We start from the raw sequence: 22,699 nt of genomic DNA, 5'->3' as shown, positions 1-22,699 counted from the left end.
TCCCCTCCCACCGTTCAAAAGGCCACTGTCATCGTTGAAGAGGTCCCTCCCACCATTCAAGAGCCCGATTCACATGGCGTCATATGTAGGATTCTTGAGAAACCCTCTGACGTACCGGACATGATGGATTCAAGTTGGCTCTCGTATGAGTTACCGACCAGTACCATACCGATATCTGAAGTGGAGAGGAGACAACTACCGGACACAATTCTGGATAACACCCTTTGGGCTAAGACCACAGTTGATTTTTATCTACATGAGCGGATCCAGGGGTGTTTCACTGACATATGCAAGCTCAACGATGATATCTATTTGTTGCTTGATCGGTCTTGGTGGGGCGTATTATTAGGGGTCGAAGACAATGGCTATTTCGATGGAGGGGTAAGTCTTATATTTTTCTTAATATTTCAATTTGATTATTTTTTTTAAATTTTTGTAAGTTACTAATATATGTCTTTTTTTGTAAAACAGCATATCGATGCGTGGGTGTCACGTCTTCTAATAATTAGGAAACTTAAGGAAAATAAAAGAAATACGCGATATACAATTATGCCGACGTCTTTTAACGCCGTTCACTTGAAGAATCAACGAGATGAATCATTTGCGTTGGGCAATGGACAAGCTAAACTTTATCCTGCATGGTGGGAGGTCGATAAGGTTAGTATTTATTTTAGATTGAGTTTAAAGGTATTCATAAATAAGTGCGCAAATGAATGAATTATTACTTATGATTGCAGGTATTTATCACTGTTTTGGAACGTAAACATTGGCTTCTCGTCGAGCTTCAGCTCCCATCCCTTAAGGCAATAGTATATGCAGCATGATAAATTACATATCATTGGCTGATTTAAGAGATATTATTAAGGGATGGAGCTCTCATTTGGCTAAATTCTTGGATGCGATAAATTATTGGACTCGTTCTGGAAACAAGAAGCCAAAGAAGCTCAATATTACAGTTAGCAGAGACGAGACCGCACCACAACAAACGAAAGGACCCAGAGGGGATTGTGGTCCTCTCGTATGCTTGGCGTTGGAGCGTTTGATCACAGGAAGTATAAAGTATCTACCTCCCACCGATAGAGATAGAGCTGCAGTAGGCTTGTGGTTTCGGCATTATATGACTAGATCGATATATACGAGACGCTGCCTACCTGCATCCGTGTTATAAAAATGTCCATAAATAATTGGTAAGTTTATAGGCTTGTGGTTTGAAAATGTTTGGTTAAGTACCTAGAATTCAATAATTTGCTGTTTGTGGGTTTTAGATGTGTAGAAAGTGTTGTTTGACCAAATGTTTGGTTTCTGCAGGTTAATCTCAGAAGTGAGCTGCGTGAAAATGATGTATGGCTGCAAAAGTTGATTCAATAGTAGATGAGGAAATAAGAATTATTGCTTATTTTTTGATTGTTTAATTGATTTGTAAAAGATGATTTGTAGTACCACTGTTGAATAGAGGCTCGAAAAAACTCCATTAACATAGTAATGGGTAATTTCCGGGAATGACGACTTAGAGCGTTGATTGATTCTGCACTATTAGACGTCATGAAACCATATCTTGCTCCAAGTTGATGTACTCTTGACCATCTTTCAAACCCGACATCTTCTAGTGTTTGAGCACACTGAGGCAAAACACGTCTTAAACAGTTTATATGCTTATTAAAATCCACTCCCGATAAGCTTTTACAGCCTTCCAGTATGTCCATTTGTGATTTTTTATACCAGCAGACCTTGATTTTAGATTTCTATACAAATGAACACCACAAAGTCCATGAAAAGCATCTGGGAAACACCTTCTAACAGCGTTGTCAATTGAGTTTGGCCTATCGGATATGATTGTCAGATTGCTAATAGGACCTATGCAATCCCTAAGATTCCCCATAAACCATGTCCATGAATCAGAGGTTTCATATTTGCCAACCCCGTAAGCTATTGGCAATATCCAATTGTTAGCATCCATGGCTACTGCTAATAAGTTTACTCCAAGGTATCGACCTTTCAAATGTGCTCCGTCAACTATAATAACTGGGCGCATGCAAGTAATAAACGAACGAATCTACAAAATAATATACACAAGAAATATAATCATTTAAATGTGAAATGCATGTAACTAACAAAAATGAGTCAACGGAATTATATTGATTTACTAACCGCAGCACCAATGGCGATAAACAACAACTCAAAGCGTCCATCTCTATCTGTTTTGATATGAGTTACCAACCCAGGATTTTTCAGCTTTAAATTGTGACAATAAGCCGTCAGTTGGGCAAACGATGCTTCTGGCGACCCCCTCAACAATTCCAAGGCATAACATTTGGCTCTCCAAGCTTGAGAATATGATATACTAATCTTGAACCGAGCATTCATGTCAGTCATAATTTCATGTCCCCGATATACCCTGCCATTCAAAAACATTAACTCAGCCAGAAAACCACCCAACACCTTTTTGTTTGCCTGTCTATGGTGAGGAAAAACTTGGGTTCTTGAACATGTATGTTTATCAATAAAAGTCCTAACTTGAAACATTTCGCAATCTTTTATCCTCTTTGCAATCATACACCACGTACAGTTTTTGTCAATCATACACCTTGTTTCGAAACGATCTTTGCTTGATTTGTTAACTTTTAGTTGATAGCCATCTTCCACACATTTCGTATACAAAGCTATCTTCAAGTCTTCCTTTGTATCAAAAAAATCATCTTTCTTGATACGAATAACTTTTGTGTAACAATCAACTGTTTTCTTTACCAACTCTTCTTTCGGTATCTGAAGTAATTCTGGCATATTACAGTTATACTCCCGTGGCATTTTCTTTTCTTCGGGGACTTTTTCTTCTTCTTTTTCTTATTCAGGATTATATGAATTACAGAATGGATGTTCAACATGTTCATTCACAGTCATAACTTCCTCCTCATTATCATCAACAACATCTTCCTCGGTAACGGCTGTTTCATCATCAAAATTCGGGTATTGACCAATATCAAAATCATTACACGCAGGGTCTGTTTCTTCTTCTGAAACATCATCAAAATCTGAGTATTGACCAATATCAAAGTCCGGGTATTGACCAAGATCAAATTTCGAATACTGACTAGTACTCACAATTTTTTCTGTTGGCTCATCATCGTCTAATTGGTCAATACGAAAACCGGAATTTGGTGCTGAAAGTTGATTGGGATTTGGATTAGAGAAAGGTTGTGGGTTTTGAGAAAAACTTAGTTGATTACTACCCGCTACTGACCCAACAATACTACTTCTAGGTTCAACAACATACAATGTAACATCATCACTTGAAACACTAATGTAAGCAATGAATCGTTCAACATCTTCATTGTCGGTTAACAAATAAACTTTACAATTTCTCTGATAAGATAGCCTAAATCCACTTAGGGGCTCTAAATTCAATTTCTTTGAAACACGTAACATTAGAGTTTCATAAGTTAACTTTTTTAATGACAGTTTTAGTTGAAGATTCATGGGTAAAGGCATATATTGTAAAACACCATGAACATTCTCCCATGACCCTTCAAAACACAAATCTATCCAAACATGATCAACATTAGATGATTTCATGGTTGTAAATTAATTTACTAAACAAAAGAGCTGCGAAACTAAGACATGTTGTCGGATGGGGAAGGATATAGGAACGGATATAGGAACGGATGTCGCCGGAGAGAGTGATAGATGGAGATGGAATGAGTTGCGATTTAGGGATTTAGGTTATGAGTTGTTGCTGCTGCGTAGATATATACACAAAAAATTTGTGTTGCGAAACTAAAACCTGTTGCGAACTTTGAAAATCGCATTGCGATTCTGTATTATCTCGTTGCGATAGTTAGAATCTCGTTGCGAAAGTCAGAATCGCGTTGCGAAAGTCAGTATCGCGTTGCGAAAGTCAGTATCGCATTGCGATTTTGTATTATCGCGTTGCGATAGTCAGTATCGCATTGCGATTTTCCAAATTCGCATTGCGATTTACTTATTCGCATTGCGAATTGGGAAAATCGCAACGCAAAATTGGAAAATCGCATTGCGATAGTCATAATCGCGTTGCGAATCTGGAAACTGATTTGCGATAATGGAGATCGCGTTGCGAATTAGCGATCGCATTACGATTTTGTTGGTCATTTTGGCAAATCCGGAAAAAGTTGGTTAAAATCGTATATTATATGGGATTTTTGGTCACTGAGGTTATTTTCTCTTTTTGTTTTCCCAACTAATGTTTTAAAATTAATGATTCGATCACTAATGTATCAATTTATAACAAATCGATCATTCGTCGTTAACAGCCACAGTAACGGAATACTGATTGATGTGTTAACCGAATAACCTAGCAATTTTTTTTTCCACACAAGAGAGCTTTACTTGGCTTCCTCTCCCCTCCACAATGACCACCTTCAAATCTATAGCTGAAGACAACATTCGACCTCGTGATATCACTAAAAATGACCTAGTTATTGTCGCATTCAAATGAAACCTCCCACTTAGAATAGAAAATGTGTGAACCAACATCCCTAGAACTCCATCATCTGTATGGTCTCCTTGGTAAAAATCGATTGTGATATCAACGGTAGAGTATAGATATGTTTCTGTAAACGTAAGCGGCGTAACGACGAACAATTTCTGGAAAACGCATGTGAAGATGACCTTTATCTCGTTTGTCAATTTATTTTCGAGTAAGAAACCACGTTAAGTCCCTCTAGTTTACATACCAACACAATGTTCTCAAAAAGAAAGTGTAATGACTCATCGTATGTAAGTGTCTGGTGATTTATCACATGCATTGTTTTTATGCTCCCTAGAAAGTCTGCAGCCTCTTCCAATTTAACCATGTGTCCTTTCATAATAATGTAATCGTCCGTTGTCATTGACGAGTCAACCTTACGCCTTACGATATTGATTTTACACAATAGTGATCAGGGACGAGTTAGGATTTTAGTTTAGGGATAAAGTATAATTAAAATTAGAAAATGATGGCAAAGTCAAAATAAATAAAAATTTAAAGGTCTAAATTGATAATTATCCCTATTTTTCAATGGTAAAAATATTTGAGGGAGGGAGTGGCCCCGGGGCCTATATATAGTGATGAATTTTTTATAAACTAATACAACAATTTAAAACATAAATGATTGATTTGTTATAAACGAAAAAAAGAGAGTAAAATAATAATTTTTAAAGTCAAATGATCAATTTGTTATGAATTGACAACATTGTTAACCAATCGATAGTTTTAAAACATATGAGAAAAGGAAAATTTTACTCAAACAAGAATGAGTATTTATATAGTTTACCTTTTATTTTACTTAATGGTTTGATATAGGCTTAAATGTACCATTATCCTATCTGTACGGAGTTGCCTCTTAAGTATTTTTTCGAGATATTTGTCCCCTAAATTTTAATTGTTACCTTGTTTACCCCAAACCCAAACTGTTAATTCGATTAAAAACAACAAGGATAAATTACATATTTAACCACTCAACCATTTTCATAATCCTATTTTGATCACTCAATTATTTTTTTAAATCATCGCTAAAATTAAATTTTAAAAAACTTAAATTTAGTGATGATTTTGAGAAAAATATAGTTGGGGTGACCAAAACAGAACCACATGAATAGTTTAATGACTAAATATACAATTTACCCTCAAATTTTAATAGAGATAATAATTTAAACTTAGGAGGCAAAATATCCTGGCAAATTCTTTAAGGGACAACTCGATAAAAAGTGTATAATTTAAGGGGGCAATGGTGCATTTAAAACCTTTTATATAACAAAGCTTGAGTTTTAGGTTTTATATAGAATTTACGGTTCTGACAGATCGAATCAAACCAATGTAGGCCCTAATGTTTTTTTTTTTGTCAACTGATTTACAAACAGAATAAATGAATTCAAGTTCAGGGTTTCAGCCCCAAAGTGTATCGCATCATACAAACTCCATTACGGTGTGAGAATGTTGTAAAACTAATAAGTAATCAAATCAATGAAATGCTCGTATAATACAATCATACCGAACCTACCATTTTCTCCAACGGAGCATCTTTAAAATGTCACAATTTTACTGCCTGCCATTTCTGCATATTCTTCACTCCTCACCTGCTATAAAGTTTGGCACTTCACCTTGGCACAAGTACTCGTCACATAAAGATGCTGTTCCCCAGCCCCTTCGGAGTCGCAAAATGTCCTCCGTAAATGTTGAACCTGGGGCTCCAATGAACACACTCGCCATAGCACATATGGTCTTATCCAGCATAGCTTCCACCTTTAAAATATCAATTAAGAGCAAATTTAGAATGATCCTAGCAAAATAATAATGATAGGGATACTGGAGGTTAAAATGAAGTCGGGGAGGCTGATCATGGATACACAACCCTTCAATCTGTACAGAATAATAAGTGAATCAAATACTTCTGAAGCTCAGTTGTGCTCTCAGAACCAAGCATAGGTTGATTATCACAAGGTAGAACTTGAAAAAGGACACGTGTGTATGATAAGCTCAAAAGAGTAGCCAGTTTTACCTACAAACATGGAATTTTCCTTTTGTTGGTTGATATGCATGAAAACTCGAATATTGAGAAGTAGAGAGTTTGATACTATCCTCTTTATTACTAGTAAGGCACACATTATGAAAAAAGTTAAAAATTAAAGAACTTAAAGAGAACTTCAATCAAACAAGCTAAAAAGACTACCTAAAGGCATCAGCCATGTGCCTAATCAAAAGGCTCACTCGCCTGAAAGGTTGTAAGGAACTTTTTCTGTCTACCGCAAAGGCGCAATGCATAGGCATGCCAAAGTGCACACCTTGACAACATTGTTCATTCGATGGATTTAACACATAGGATCCAATCATTCATAGCACCTAATACATAGACCTAGCACTATGTGACAAAAAAAGCAGGGTGAACTTGTGATGGGAAAACAAGCCTTACAACTTGACAAGCTAAATGATAAGTCAACCTTTATTTTTCAACAGTTTGGACTTGTACTCTAGAAAATCCTAAACTTATCAGGATTGAGGGCTTGAATAGTGAGAAGACAAGCCCTGGTCATGTAGACAATTCTAACCTTTGAATAGAAAACAGGATTATTCATTATTCGAAAAACAAAACAAAGTTTTATTTGTTCTTCCTCGTAACACTAAAGTAGTATAAAATCTCACCTGAGGGTCATCCTCGATGCCATGTCTGTATAACAAGGAATCCCATTTTTCAGCTGAACTGCGAGGAGGCCGTTTAACCAGTGGTATAGTTTTCCCATTCAGCACAACCATCGATTGTAGCAAACCAGTTTCGCTTTCTGCTGCATCTGTTGAAAGGTATATAATTGGAGTGTTGGCCCTTTCAACCATTCTAGTGATGCAATCCGCAGCTTGAGGAATAGGGTAAAAGCAACTTGGGTTTTTAACATTGCTGAGGAAATAAGCAAGTAATGTTAGTGCCATTTTACACAAACCCCACTCTCAAAGCATAAGGCCATACAGACAGACCCAAAATGACAAGAAACCAACATTTAATGGCAATGGCCAAAACCCATTTGTTAAGACAAGTCCTCTATGGTAGGATGGGAGTCTATATGCAATTCCAGCACTCCACATCATTTGTAATCATGTAAGACTCGAATACATGAAACTCTCAAAGAACTATGGACTGGGCACCCTTTCATGCTAGTAAATTCCAAACACTTTGAAATCAAAGCCTATTGATTCCGTTCTCAGAACTATGCATATGCTCAACTAAAACAGATAAAGTTGACATACTCAACCAAACAACACTAAATCAAAGCAAAATAAAGATAATGTCATCGTTTTAACCTTAGACTTTTGTTCTCTACGATAACTTTATGACTTAAAAGTAAAGATTCTAACTTTGCTACACAAATTCCATTGTTTAAAATAATAAATCACAAAAAAATTGAAACCATACCAGAACTTCAAGAATCCATGTCGGCGAAAATGAAGAGCAATAAAATCACTTCCCAAGAACGTTTGAATAAACCGTTGAGCAGTCAACAAGATAAGCTTACTAGGCTCAATCAAAGTCTTACATTTATGCGCAATCGGACCACCTGGTTGCGCCACCCAATCTGTTTCCACGCCCGCAAAAAAGACGTCCCCTATTGCAATAACATCGTCATCCGAAGCAAACTTCTCTCCCACATCCTTGATCGTTTTTGTACTCGGTTTCTTAGTATCCTCATTCTTCCAAGCATTCTCCAATTTCCCCATCGAAATTCCTAACGATCTCAACTTCTTCAAATGCTCTTCGTCCACATAACACGGCTGCGGGCTCGAAAAATAGCAAATGAACCTATCAATGTGAGCGCGATTCTTCTTGATTTCCATGAAGTCTTCGAATGGGATAACAGCTTTTTGCCCAACACAATCGTTAATGTGCTGGATATCGAGCACTCGATTGTACTGGTAATCGAATTTCGAACTTGGAATCACCAATACCCGATTCAGAACCGCTGCGAAAAACATGTGTTTTTCCAAACAAATTAGATGGTTACTCATTTGACCTGACAAACAAATCGCAAACAAGAATTTATCGGGCTTGGGTTTCCATTCGATCGTTCTTCTTTCAGCGAATTTCTGGTCAACTTTTCTGCAACGGTCGAAACTGTAACCGGCATAGTCGGGGTCCAAAACGGTGCCGTTTTCAAGGGCGTCTCCGGTTTTGTGAGGGGACAAGAGGGTTTGCTGAATGTGTTTGTTTAACGTGATCTGATTGAGCAATGCAGCTTTCAAATCATCAAATTGAACGGCGGTGATATTGTTATTAGAATTCACGAAAGCGTGATTCCAAATAGAAAGAAGGGAACTCTGCTGTTGATTCAACAAGTAAAGAGCTTGGAGTTGGGATTCTTTGATTCGATCCGACGCCGTATTGAATTTAAGGGAAGAGATGTTGGAAGAGAAGAGGGAGCGAATGTCGGCGGAGAAGAAGATAGGGATGATGAGGAGAGGGAGAACGATGGCGAAGAGGTAACGTTTGTTGAATGAGAGCTTGAAACGGCGTCGGATTTGGGATTCGATCTCCTCGATGCGGAAACTGGATCTCGGAGGAGTGGAAGCGCGTTGGGTGGTTGGGATTTGGTGCGGGAGGTTCTTGGTGTCGTTTTGGTGGATTAAGGTCTGGCGGTCGTCGTCTTCGTCGGATGAATCCCGGTCCATTGCTTTGCTTATGAGTGATCAGTGAGTCAACGAGTGAAGGAAACGGCCGAGTCTGCGGATTAAAATGGAGACCGGGATCGGTTAATTAATCTTTTAGGGTTTGAAAAATACGAATAATAATAATTAGAGGTTGAATTAGCTGGGTCGAGGAAGGAAGAATGTCAATTGTGGAAGGAGAAACAAATCGGTGGAGGAAAATGACTCGGTACCATTGTATTGGGTGGGTTGGATCCACCGACCCGATCCAAAAACAGCCGACGTCGTACTAAACCCACGTGAGAAGTTAGTTAAAGTGGAACACTGAATTATAAAGAACTATAAGCAAAGACGGATCAGTAGGAAAAAGTTTTAGGCTACTTTTCTTGAGTTTAAAGAAAAACTGTTTTTTTAATGAAACAAGAGGAATAAAATACACGAATTAAAAGCTGGTGTCAAAACACTGTTAGCAGCTTCTTGTTGCACAAAATTGATAACTTTCATTGGCGGAGTAGTGAAAACCATATGGACTTCGCCCCTCGCTGTAGCTAACTTCGCTAACGTATCAGCCACCTTGTTTGTATCCCGGTGAATATGCTTCAAAACCACATTCCAATCCCGATGTATCAACTCCTTAACACAATCAAGAAGCATGATGATCGAAGCTCTTCTATCACTTTCCTGCAACATTCGAACAGCCTCCAAACAATCGGTTTCTACCATTACTTGCCTCTCCCCAAGATTCCAAGCATGAGAAAGTCCTTCATGGATACCCCACAATTCCGCTTCAACAATATAACAAATATCGATCGCTTTAGAGAAACCAATCATCCAACCACCATTCGAGGATCTAATGACACCCCCACATGTAGCAAATCCGTCACCTATTTTAAATGAACCATCAGTATTAACCTTACACCAATTGAGAGGAGGCGAAATCCAAAGATCAAACGTATTCAACAAAAGCTAATCCTTTTAGAAAAAACATTTCCTTTTATTATTAAAACTACATGATTTATTTTTAATCTCACTTATAGAAGATTTTAAAGCCGTCTTAATAATAACATAAAATATAATTTTTCTTAAATAATTTGGGTTCAAATAATTATATATATATATGAGGTATATTATTAATAATTAATATAAAATTTGAAATAAATATTACTTTATAATCCTAAGGATTAAAAGAAATTTACGTTTCCAATTCAGTTTCCCTTTGCAGGAACTTTCATGAACATATTACCACTAACACGGAAGCAGCATCCACCATTTCTTACCAGTTCAAGAACTAGAACCGTTGAATTTTACTCGAAACAAATCCAATAAATTCATAAGCTTCCATTTCCGTAGCACATTCAGCTAGCTAAGATGCTCCCAATAATCTGTGTTTTTCACGGCTTTCCTCGTTGCCATCAACATCGGTTGCCGCCGTGCTTAAAACCAACGGTTGAAGCTATGGTTTGGAGATATCGAAAGAAGCAACAACGTGGTCTGCCTTTGCAAGAAGTATGGTGAGGACGATGCTGGCATTAAGAAGTACGTTGTCGGCGAATGACTCAAATTCCAGATGACTGATGACAAGCCGATAATGGATCAAGTCCATGACTATGAGAACCTAGTCGCTGACATCATCGCCGAAGGGATACAAATGTGCGAGGTGCTGAAAGCCAATGTTCTCATTGAGAAGCTGCCCAAGTCCTGGTCCGACTACCGCAACTCTCTTAAGCATAAGAAGAGAGAAATTTCGCTTGAAGAGCTCATGGGTCATATGAAGATTGAAGAAGCCAACCGTTTAAAAGATAAGCTTACTAATTCTATGAGTAATTTATCTTTTAGAGCTAATTTGGTTGAGTCTAAATTTAAGAAGATCATGAAACGTGGGAATCAAGACAAGAAGACGAAACCTCAGAAGGCTACCAACTTCAATAAGTCAGGAAAGGCCAAACCTGAAGGAAAGACGCTCAAGTGTTATGTCTGCAGTTTACCCGGCCACAAAGCTTACCAATGCCAACACCGCTCAGACCGCCAGAATGACAACAAGCCACAGATGCACGTTGTAGAAGAAGATGATGAGATCATTGTTGCGGTGGTCTCAGAAGTCAATCTGGTGGAAAACAGTTCGGAATGGGTTGTTGACACTGACGCTTCAAAGCATTTCTGCGTAAGGAATGAGTTTTTCACCGAATTCGAGGATGTGAACGTAGGTGAACGTGTGTACATGGGGAACTCTAGCAGCTCTGAAGTGCTAGGCAAAGGAAAAATTTTACTCAAGTTGACCTCTGGTAAAACTCTGGCTTTAAATAATGTTCTGTATGTACCTGCCTTGTGTAGAAATTTGATAAGTGGTGGGCTTCTGAATAAGGCAGGCATTAAGTTAGTTTTTGAGGCAGATAAACTTGTACTTTCTCAAAATGGTGATTATGTTGGAAAAGGGTTTTTAAGCAATGGTTTATTTATCATAGAAACTCAATTTAATGAAAATAAAGCTACCACTTCTGCTTATATTGTTGAATCCATTGATATGTGGCATGCTAGATTAGGACACGTGAATATTCATGCTTTAAAGAAATTGATAAATACGAATATTTTGCCTAAACTAGACACAACTAGCTTTAACAAATGTGAAATTTGTGTAGAAGCTAAGCATACTAGACCTCACTTTAAGATTGTTTCTAATAGAAAGACTGAGCTGTTATAACTTATTCATACTGATCTAGCAGATTTTAGAAACACTGAAAGTAAATGAGGAAAACACTACTACATAACTTTTGTAGATGATTATTCAAGATATACAAAAGTTTATCTCCTAAGGACTAAAGATGAAGCTGAAAATTTCTTTCTTATTTATAAGGTAGAAGTTGAAAATCAGTTAGATAGGAGAATCAAACGGGTTAGATCTGATAGAGGTGGTGAATATGGATCTAATTTCTTAAAAGATATTTGTGAAAAGAATGACATAATTCATGAAACTTCAGCCCCCTATTTTCCTCAACAGAATGGTATAGCCGAAAGGAAAAATAGAACTTTAAAAGAGATGATGAATTCTTTACTAATAAGTTCAGGGTTATCTGATAACATATGGGGGAAGTCATTCTATCATCAACTCATATCTTGAACCGAGTTCCTCATAAGAAATTAGATTCTACCCCATATGAATTGAGGAAAGGATACGCTCCTAATTTACAATACCTGAAAGTGTGGGGGTGTCTGGCTAAAGTGGGTTTGCCAGACTTTAAGAAGTCCACCATAGGACCTAAAACTGTTGATGCAGTGTTTATAGGGTATGCTACTAATAATGTTGCATACAGATTCATGCTTTTACAAGATTATTCTATTTGTGAGTCAAGGGATGCTGTTTTCTTTGAAAATATTTTTCTTTTAAAGGAACCGATAATAAATATTGAAACACAAATAGAATATATTCCATCAACTTCTTCTAGTAATCATGCTAGGTCTTCTGAACAAATTATTTTTGAGCCTAGAATAAGTAAAAGGCAAAGAGTTGAAACCTCTTTTGGACCAGACTTTATTACTTCCTTTATTTCTGAAATAAATGATTTAGACTCCATTTCAGATCATATAGCTCAAATTTTTCTGTTAGATGAGGATCCTAAAACTTTTGAAGAAGCTATAAGATCTATCGATGCTAGTTTTTGGAAAAGCGTTGTTAATGATGAACTAGAATCGATAATGTCTAATCATACTTGGGAATTAGTTGACTTGCCTAAGGGATTCAAACCAATCTCCAACAAATGGGTCTTCCGGAAGAAACTAAGGCCAAATGATTCGATTCAGCGGTACAAGGCAAGGTTAGTTGTCAAAGGGTTCACTCAAAGGTTTGGTTTAGACTACTTTGATACATACCCTCCCGTTTCAAAAATCTCAACGATTCGTGCATTATTTGCACTAGCCTCTATTCATAAGTTGCAGGTACATCAAATGGATGTTAAGACTGCTTTCTTGAATGGAGATCTAGATGAGGAGATTTACATGGAGAAACCACTAGGTTTTGAAGCACCTTGTATGGAAGGCAAAGTCTGTAGACTCAAAAAGTCACTCTATGGACTTAAGCAGTCTCCTAAACAGTGGTATGAGAAATTTCATAAAACTATTCTTAGTTTTGGTTTTGTTATGAATGGTTCGGATGCTTGTGTGTATTCGAAGATGTTTGACACTGAATGTGTTATCATAAGTCTTTATGTTGATGACATGTTGATTTTCAGTTCTAATATTGAGTCCATTAACAAAGTTAAAAATTTCTTGTCCACTAAGTTTGAGATGACAGATTTGGGAGAAGTAGATGTAATCTTAGGAGTCAAAGTTACCAAAACTGAGAAGGGATTTTCTTTATGTCAAGAACATTATATAGAGAAAGTGCTAAAGAAATTTGACAGTTTTGATGTCGTCCCTGTTCGAACTCCTTATGACCCTAGCATACATCTAGTTAAGAATAAAGGAAGTAGCGTTTCCCAAATTGAATATGCTAAATTAATTGGGAGCTTAATGTTCTTAATGAACTATACTCGGCCTGATATTGTTTATGTTGTGAGTAGACTGAGTAGATATACTCATAATCCGAGTGGTGAGCACTGGATTGCTCTTAAACGCTTACTGAAGTATCTTAAGGGTACTTTGGATTGGAAACTTGAGTTTGTTGGCTTTCTTGCGGTACTAGAAGGATATTGTGATGCCAACTGGGTTTCTGATAATGATGAGGTAAGCTCTACGAGCGGGTATGTTTTTATTTTGGGTGGAGCATCAATCTCGTGGAAATCATCAAAGAAGACTTGTATTGCTCGTTCTACCATGAAGTCAGAGTTTATAGCTCTTGACCTAGCTGGGCAAGAAGCCTAGTGGCTCAGAAGCTTGTTAGCAGATATTCCGTTGTGGGGAAGACCGACTCCTCTAGTTTCATTGTTATGTGATTCACAAGTTGCGATATGTGTGGCTAAGAACCAAGCTTACAATGGTAAGAAAAGACACATTCGCATAAGACATGAATCAGTTAGACACTTAATAAAGAATGGAGTGCTCTCTTTAGAGTACGTGAAGTCGGAAAGGAACCTAGCATATCCGCTTACCAAAGGGTTAAGTCGGAAGCTGGTCCTAGATTCGTCGAGGGGGATGGGTCTCAAGCCCATTGGTTGAGGAATTCATGGTGGATACCCAACTTAGTTATCTAAGTTTCATGTGGTAAAAAGAAACCATGGAAAGACTCATAGTGCACATTCCTACTTCCTATCCCTATGACGAATAATGTGCATTCCCATGATGAGCTTAAGTGCTCTTAATAAATTCATAGCCCAAGCTTTGGGTGGTCTTAGTGAGAAAGACTTGATGAATTTACCGATTTTGGCTGAATATATATTCTTAATAAGTTCATAACCCAATTTGAGTGGGTATTCCTAAGTGAGAAGAAAATAATGAATTTACCAACAAAAATGTTGAGTTTGTTAAACTCTTAATAAATTCAAATCCAAGTATTTGGATGGTTCTAGTAAGAAGGACTTATTGAATTTACCGATAAACGAGGTTGAATATTTATTCTTAATGACTTCTTAGCCCAGAGTTTGGGTGGTTCATTTATAATGAACTTGAAGAAAGTCAACATACTCTTAATTATTTATAATGTTACACTTACTAGAATCCTGAGGTAAGATGGTCAAATATATACTTTTGTATATATATATATATATATATATATATATATATATATATATATATATATATATCTTACACATCGAGGACTCAAATGGATGAAGGGGTTAGTTGTGTGTTATGAGTTTACCCCCATCTTAGAAAGTTCCAGTCTAGTTTCACTTATCTAAGAGAATGATTGCTCATTATAACTATGTACTAGTTCCAGATACGTTCACTAGTGCTTAAGCAACTAATCTCGCTATTGCTCTTCTGGAAAGTTTGTTTTCGAGTTTCAGAAGAATTCTTTCGCATTAGTGGGAGAATGTTGGTAATGCTCAATCCCACATAGTATTGGAAATACTATTGGGAATGGGTATTTATGGTTTAGATTTCCTACTTCCTTGTTGAGTGAAAGAGAACAAGGGGGACTCTCGCGCACCGCCACCGTCTCGTCTCGGCTCGGCTCGACTTGTGGTCGTGGTAATACGTGTCTTCGACACGTCCGCGCGGATACTATCTTTTTAGAGAAAATTCTTGAGGAATTTCTCTTTGAAAAAAAACAAATGGAAAAATGTGAAAGATTTCAACTGATATTTATAGGTTGCTGAGGACTGTTTAAATTTAAATGATAACAGCTGGTTTATTAGAGTTATCAGAAATTAAACAACTTTTCCTAAATTAAATCAAAAACGTTAAGATGTATCTGGACTGATTTCCAGTTTTGTACAAAGGGGACAAGCTGTTAATATCAGGAGTTACAGGAGTTATTTAATTTAATTCCAAGGGTTACATGATATAATTTCGGGAGTTATAATAGCTGAATAATGATGCAATGAACATGGACTATTTCTGAGTCAGGTTCATCTAGACGTTTCAGCTATTACAAAGAAGAGATTTAATCCTGAAATTTTATGAACGATTTTAACCCTATTTCTAGCCTATAAATAGAGAGATATATTCAGCTTCTCAACTCACTCTCAACATTTCAGAATTCACTCTCCAAGTGTTTTCTAAAGTTCCCTCTGTGTGCTTTCCGATCAGAAGTGCAATACCATCAGCAGTTCACTCCAGTTTCGGGTGTACGAAATTCGGAGTGACCGTGTTAACCTCGGGGACAGTCCGCCTACTACAGCGATTACACACATCGGGGCGAATTCGTTTCTAAGGCCGTGGTTATACCACGACACGGTTTACGAATCTATTCCTTTTAATTATTGTTTATATTTCCAGTCAGTGCTAACAGTGTAGTTTTGCAGTCTATTTTACTAACATGCAAGGTCTCCGAAGGGGAAAAGCTCCGGTCTTTACCAATATGTCACCATAGTTTTCATGTTCAGTGCATTGATTCGTGGCTCAAAGTTCCTCCCAATTGTCCACTCAGCAGGATCAACGTAGCCCCTCACCAAAACTTTACCATTTCTTCCTTCCTTTCTTTTGCTAAAAGGCTTGGAAAATGGATTGAAAACCCACTTTCTTTAGAGCTTTCATCGGCAATTTGTGAGAGTTTTGTCTATATTTAACCAGCAAATCGTGAGAGGAGGGCAATACACCCGTCTATAGTATATTCTTTTATTCATCATTTGCTCTTTTTTTATAGTCTGAGATTTGATGCAATCGGTCAAAATGGAAAACATTTGTATATTTAGTAACTTTGTTCTTTTGAAAAAACGGTTGTAAGGTTACTTGGAAATAGAAATATACATAAGATTTTACATTTGACGATGAATTTATAAAATTTTAAAAGACAAAAACCTATAAAATTTTAGAAAAGATAAAAACAAATTATTAACAAAAAATAATATAAAAAAAAATCTAAAATATATTAACTTTTAAATTTATAGGGGAATGACTGCCCTCACCCGTTACTATACTGTACCTAAATTAGAATTTCAAATAGACTACGTATTGGTATCTACTTCTTTAACATCTTCCCCTGGGGTGTTCACAACTTTATTAGACTCGGATTTAGATTTTTTCACCTCGAGGTGATTCTGATGATAAATCTCAATTTCGAAAGCAATATCCAGAAACAGTTGAGAAAACAGAACCAAGGCAAAAGTTTCCTGATTGTAACTGTGCACCCATCGTTTAAACAATAAATTGAAAAGATGAAAAGGAAGGTACAACAGAATTAGATAGAAGAAAACAACTCGAAGCAACTTAATACGGTTAACATCATGTGCAGCCATGTAAAGTTTGTCTGTCTGTTAATATCAATGAAGAATTCAGGCAACAACAACACATTTAGCTTCCCAAAAGACTGCCAATTAATGAAAGAAGCCATAATGGCAGTGTAAGTAAATGGATGAAACTGGTTTGCAGATGGGGGCTGGAACAGTGCAGGTGAATCATTAGACTTACTAATTTTCCAGTGGTAGGACTGTTAGCCCAGCATAAGGACATATCCACAATATAAGAAGTATACACAACCTGACTGTTAGGATTGTAATTAGTTAGTCAGTCAGTGCTGCTTATTTTCTGTTATGAAGTTGGAAGTTTTGTTGGTGCAGTTGTACAGTTTATTTCTCCACCCCCTATGATTTGATAATGGAAACAGTAATCCCAAATGAATAATTCAGCTTAGGCTTGGCCTAGAGTGCCAAAACTTTAATTCATCATTCGACTTTTTCCAAAGAAATTTAACACCACAACTATTTCTCAAAAGAAAACAAAATAAACCCACAGCCATTTCAAAATGTTATTATATCTTATCATTTAACCGACATGATTTAACGCGCACGTAATCTTAATATTTACTTTAATGGCAAGTCCAATTATTAACAGAAAAATTACTTTAATGAAACTCCATGGACCCCACTTTTTCAGCATTTAATGACACCAATTCAAATTTTTAAGGGTAAATTACACTATTTTTCACTTAACTTTATTATCTTTCCCGATTTTACTTAATGTACTTTTAATTTTTCTGGTTTACTTATTGAAATTTTGAATTGTTCCTGTTTTGATCACTATGAATTATTTTATTATTATTTTCATATTATGTGACATTTTTTATTATTACTTAATATAAAAATACTATAAAATTTAAATAAAAACAAAAGGTGGATGGACACCATCATCGGTCGTTGTCGATCGTCGTAGATGGTAGTCGTTCGGTCCCAAATTTCATGGGTCGTTTCGCCTCGACACCCTGAGTCTAAATTCGGCCTCCATTTTGTTTGAACTTGCTCTGAACTCCATGGATTGGAGATTGAAAGTGGGGAAGCTGAAATGTTTCAGTCAATATTCATGAGTTTTGGGATATTTTTTGGTGAAACAGTCACCATATTCGAACTCAGGGGGTCGAGACTAACCAACCTATGAAATTTGGGACCGAGCAGCCACCACGGTGGCCAACGTTGATATCCGTCCACCTTCTATTTTTATTTTATATTTTATATTATTTTATATTATATAATAATAAAAAAAGTCATGTCATACAAAAATAATAATAAAATAATCCATAGTGATCAAAACATGAGCAATTTGAAAGTTTAATGAGTAAATTAGAAAATTTGAAAGTATAGTGAGTAAAATAGGAGAGAGAGTAAAGTTTAGTGAAGAATGATATATTTTATCAAATTTTTAAATATGAAAAGTTTGATTATACTCCTAAAGACATATCTTAGTGATATAATTTGAAGGGTTTAACTAATATTTTAGAGGTATAATCAAAATTTTTGAGAAAAAATTAAAAGTTTAACTAAAATTAAAAAAAAATAAAAATGTGAGGGTATAATTGAATTTTCAAGAATTTAAAATAAATCAAAAAATAATAATTTCGAATAACTTATTTGAAAATATTCAAAAGTTTTAATATTTTCATAAAATTAAATTTCTTACGAGTTTGAAATAGACTAATACAAGTTTTAAAAATATTTTAGAGTTTGATGTAATTTTTTTTAAAATTTTTCTTCGTACTAAATTCCATACCAAATACTTGAAAATACTAAAACATTTATTATTGGGAGTTTTAATGGGTAGAAGCAAAATGAAATCTTTCTATCCCAAATGTAAATGATCTGAGTCAAGCTCAAGTATTATTGAGCTCGACTCGATTCGAAAACTTTAAATTGTAATAAATATCTAAAAATCACAGTAATATTAGAATAATAAAATCACAGTAATATTAGAATAATAAAATCACAGTAATTAATATCTATAGAAACTATAATTTATTGGAAAAAAATATTAGAAATTTACTTCAATTCACATTTGAAAAAGAATGCTACAAGACAGTTTTTATAGGTGTAGTTAAGGAGTCCTAGTTATAAATAAAATAGAATTCTATCTAAGTCAAGAGTTTTAACTAATCTAAATTTATTTTTATCTAAAAAAATAGGCTGCTAGAATTAGTGTTAGGATGAAACACTAATATTTACGAAGCAATAATCGTAATATAACTCAAACTCCCCCTCAAGCTAGTTGAGTAAATATTATAAAGGCTCAGCTTGGATGTGATTTCCTCGAAAGTAACCCTTGAAAGTGTTTTGGTCAAGACATTCGCTAGCTTATTTTTCGAAGAGACATAGTTTAGATTTACTGTTCCATCATTCACATTCTCCACAATAAAATGGATGTCGATCTCCACATGTTTTGTTCTATCATGATGTATTGAGAAATACTTATTACTGATTTACTATAACTATGAAGCTTAAAATGGTTGTTATCGCACACCTCTAACTCGGTTAGAAGCCTTTGTAACCAAACTCCTTCACAAATTCCAAGTTTTATTGCTCAAAACTCTACTTCAATACTACTTCTGGAAACAATAACATGTTTCTTGTTTCTCCAAGTCACTAAGTTTTCCCAAACAAATGAACAATAACTCGTAGTTGACCTCCGATTCGTTAGCTCTCCAGCCCAGCTAGAATATGAGAAAAATTTTATCATCCTATCTTCATGTTTTATGAAAATCAATATGTGTCTCGATGTCATTTTTAAATACCTCAAGATTCGATTTACAGCCTCCAAATGTTTCTTCTCTAAGATCATTCATGTATTGACTTACAATGCTAACAGAAAAAGCTATGTCCGACCTCATTAGTGATAGATAAATTAACTTACCTACTAAACTTTGATATTGTTCTTTATTTATTGGACTCTCCTCTTTTCGTAACTTTAGGTTAGCTTCTATGGGAATTTCCAAAGGCTTGTAACCAATCATCCCAGTCTCAAAAAGTAAGTTCAAAATATACTTCCTTAAATTTGTAACAATTCTCTCTCTTGATATTGTCACTTCCATGCCTAAAAAATATCGCATGGTCCCTAAATTTTTGGTTTCAAACTCTCTTACTAGCAATGTCGTCAACCTCTTTATTTTCACTAAGTTATCACTCATGATGATGATATCATCAACATAGACAATTAAGATTATTTTTTCTTGTTTGGTGCAGTCTTTACGAATAGAGTGTGATCAAATTGACACTGCTTATAGTTGTCTTGCAAAAGTGCCTTTGTAAACCTGTTGAACCAAGCCCGAGGCGATTGTTTTAGTTCATATAAATATTTCAACTGTTTGTACATTCGCAGATTTCCAGATTTCATATGTACTCCTAATGGAACCCACATATAAACATCTTCTTCGAGATTACCATTGAGGAACTCATTCTTGACATCTAACTAATGAGATACTCAATCCTCATTTACTACTAATGATAATAATACCCTCACAGTGTTGAGTTTCACAACCGGATCAAGTCTCTTGATAGTTTACTTCAAAAGTCTGAGTGAACCCCTTTGTCACAAGTCTATTATTATATCGTTAAACATTGTCATCTATCTTGTATTTCACTGTAAAGACCCATTTGCAACCAACTAGTTTCTTGTCTTTAGGAAGATCAACAATAATTCAGGTTTGTTACTTTCAAGTGTTGAAAGTTATTCTTCTACTGTCTTCTTCCACTCAAAACTATTTTATGCTTATTCTACTGTGTCTAGAATGTGAATACTGTTTATTTTAGCTGTAAATTTGTTAAAGTCAGACATTAGTTTACCATAAACAACAAACTTACTAATGGGATGAGTTGCACACCGTCATACTCCCTTCCTTTGAGAAATTGGTAACTCACTAGTATCAACTAATACATCCAACTTACACTGATCAACTTCATTTTCCAAGTAATTCAAACTTGGTTCCGATTCTTAACAGTGTATAAGCAGTGTGGAAACTGGTGGGATGAGTTTTGATCATCGTTTGTATATAAAAAGATCACTCTGAGAGATAAACAGTGACATAGATGAGTTTGGTGTTTGAGGATAATTGAATGGGTTTATGGTTGGTGTAGGTCTATTTGACCTTCAAAATTGGAAGTGGTTGTTGTGCTAAGTGGTTGTTGTGCTAAGCGGTAGTTGAATTTTGGTACTTTTAGAGGGAAATATGGTAACTGGTAGTTCTGTATTAACTGAAAAATGTTGAAATTCACACTTACTCTACCATGAATTTCACACTTAGTGAAAAAAAAAGGTTTATTTTCAAGGAAGGTAACATCCATTAAAGAAATAAATTTCTTACTAGAAGGAGAGTAACACCTATAATCCTTTTAAATAGAATAGTACCCAACGAAGACACACCAGATTACCTTTGGTTCAAGTTTAGACCTAGAGTTGGTATGATCATGGACAAAAATAGTATAACCAAAGACACAAATAGGAACACTAGTAGTTAATGATATGAAAAATTGAGCAAGAAGTACATCTCGTGGAACCTGAAATTGCATAAATTTACTAGGTATGTGGTTAATGAGATAAGTATCAGTTAAAAGAATCTCACCCCAAAGATACTTAGGAACATAAGTAGAAAAAAGAAGTGACCTGATGACCTCATGAAGATATCAATTTCTACGCTCAGCTGTCACATTTTGTTGAGGTGTATTGACACATGAAATGAAATGGAAAACCTTTTATAATCCCCTCAGACCGATTCGGTTGGCCCGATCTGATCCGGGGTGTCACATTAGGGCCACCGGAGCGACCCACCGTAAAAATCTTAAAAAAAATAATTTTTTTATTAAAACATGTAAAATCATAAAAATCAATTTATAAATACAAAAGTAAAAATTTACCAGTATTAAAAAATAAAATAGATTTTCAGTCTCGTACATAAAACAAAATACAATTTACATACCCCCTAATCACATACACCGTACTCCGCAAGCAACGTCGGTGGAACTCCCTTACTGAAGTCGAAAGTTGCATTGGTATGATTCTTTTAACCTGAAATGGTGAGTAACAGAGTGAGCTTTGGGAAGCTCAGTAATACAGAACTACCATTGATGCTACAGGACAAGCAGATAAATTTAAAGCCATATAATTTACTTATTGAATCAGACGTATACAGGTTTTCGGGATAAGCTAGGGTTCCAATGATAGTTCACGAGTAGAAGCCATGAATATCTTAGTTCATAGAAAACATTCATAGTATCAAATTTTCAGGAGATCGAATCGGATATCTAGTGTGTTCCCATCAAAACTAGTGAAAAGATTTAAATCTTTTAAAATCATAGTGGAACCCTCTAACCAAACTCCATTATGCAGTTCCGTAGAACTGCATCCATAAGGGCTTACTCAAAGCACATAACAAAGGGAGTTAACCTAAGGGAATGCCTTGGGGCCTAAAGGCCTACCAAGGGTATTCTTAGGTCCGTAAGGATTTACCAGCTAGATCAGAGTTGTACCTCCATACTCCAGAATCCTACCCATATAAAGAATCCAATAGAAATCAATTTTAATCGTAATCCCGTAATATCTGGATCGTGATCCAGTAATATCTCATAATCGTAATAATGAAATAAACCATATAACTGATTCCACCTGTACACCATAAGTAGTCTCATGATTAACCTAAGGGAGTGCCTTGGGGCCTGAAAGCCTACCCAAGGATCACCTTAGGTCCGTAAGGATTTACCAACTTGATCA

General features: G+C 35.8%; 1 protein-coding gene across 1 annotated transcript; it reads right to left on the bottom strand.

Annotated features, from left to right (window-relative positions):
• Positions 1 to 5,856: 5,856 nt before the first annotated feature.
• On the bottom strand, positions 5,857 to 9,317 carry LOC120175855 (O-fucosyltransferase 36-like). Its single transcript, XM_039182412.1, has 3 exons — positions 7,917 to 9,317; positions 7,154 to 7,403; positions 5,857 to 6,256 (listed from the first exon to the last, which is right to left on the bottom strand). Exons 1-3 carry the CDS (start codon positions 9,164 to 9,166, stop codon positions 6,080 to 6,082), a joined length of 1,677 nt encoding a protein of 558 aa, XP_039038343.1. The 5' UTR covers positions 9,167 to 9,317; the 3' UTR covers positions 5,857 to 6,079.
• Between the last annotated feature and the right edge of the window lie 13,382 nt (positions 9,318 to 22,699).

The sequence above is a fragment of the Hibiscus syriacus genome, unplaced genomic scaffold, assembly GCF_006381635.1.
Source record: "Hibiscus syriacus cultivar Baekdansim isolate YM2019G1 unplaced genomic scaffold, ASM638163v2 tig00112217_pilon, whole genome shotgun sequence".
In the NCBI taxonomy this organism is placed as follows: Eukaryota; Viridiplantae; Streptophyta; class Magnoliopsida; order Malvales; family Malvaceae; genus Hibiscus; species Hibiscus syriacus.
This window is presented reverse-complemented; position numbering and strand designations above follow the sequence as displayed.

Bases quoted from the DNA above. Each gene is read 5' to 3' on its own strand.
- LOC120175855 (XM_039182412.1), bottom strand. From the start codon at position 9,166: ATGGACCGGGATTCATCCGACGAAGACGACGACCGCCAGACCTTAATC. The intron at 7,404-7,916 runs GTATGGTTTCAA...TTATTTCCTCAG, and splicing joins CATGGATTCTTGAAGTTCTG to CAATGTTAAAAACCCAAGTT. The intron at 6,257-7,153 runs GTGAGATTTTAT...GATATTTTAAAG, and splicing joins GCATCGAGGATGACCCTCAG to GTGGAAGCTATGCTGGATAA.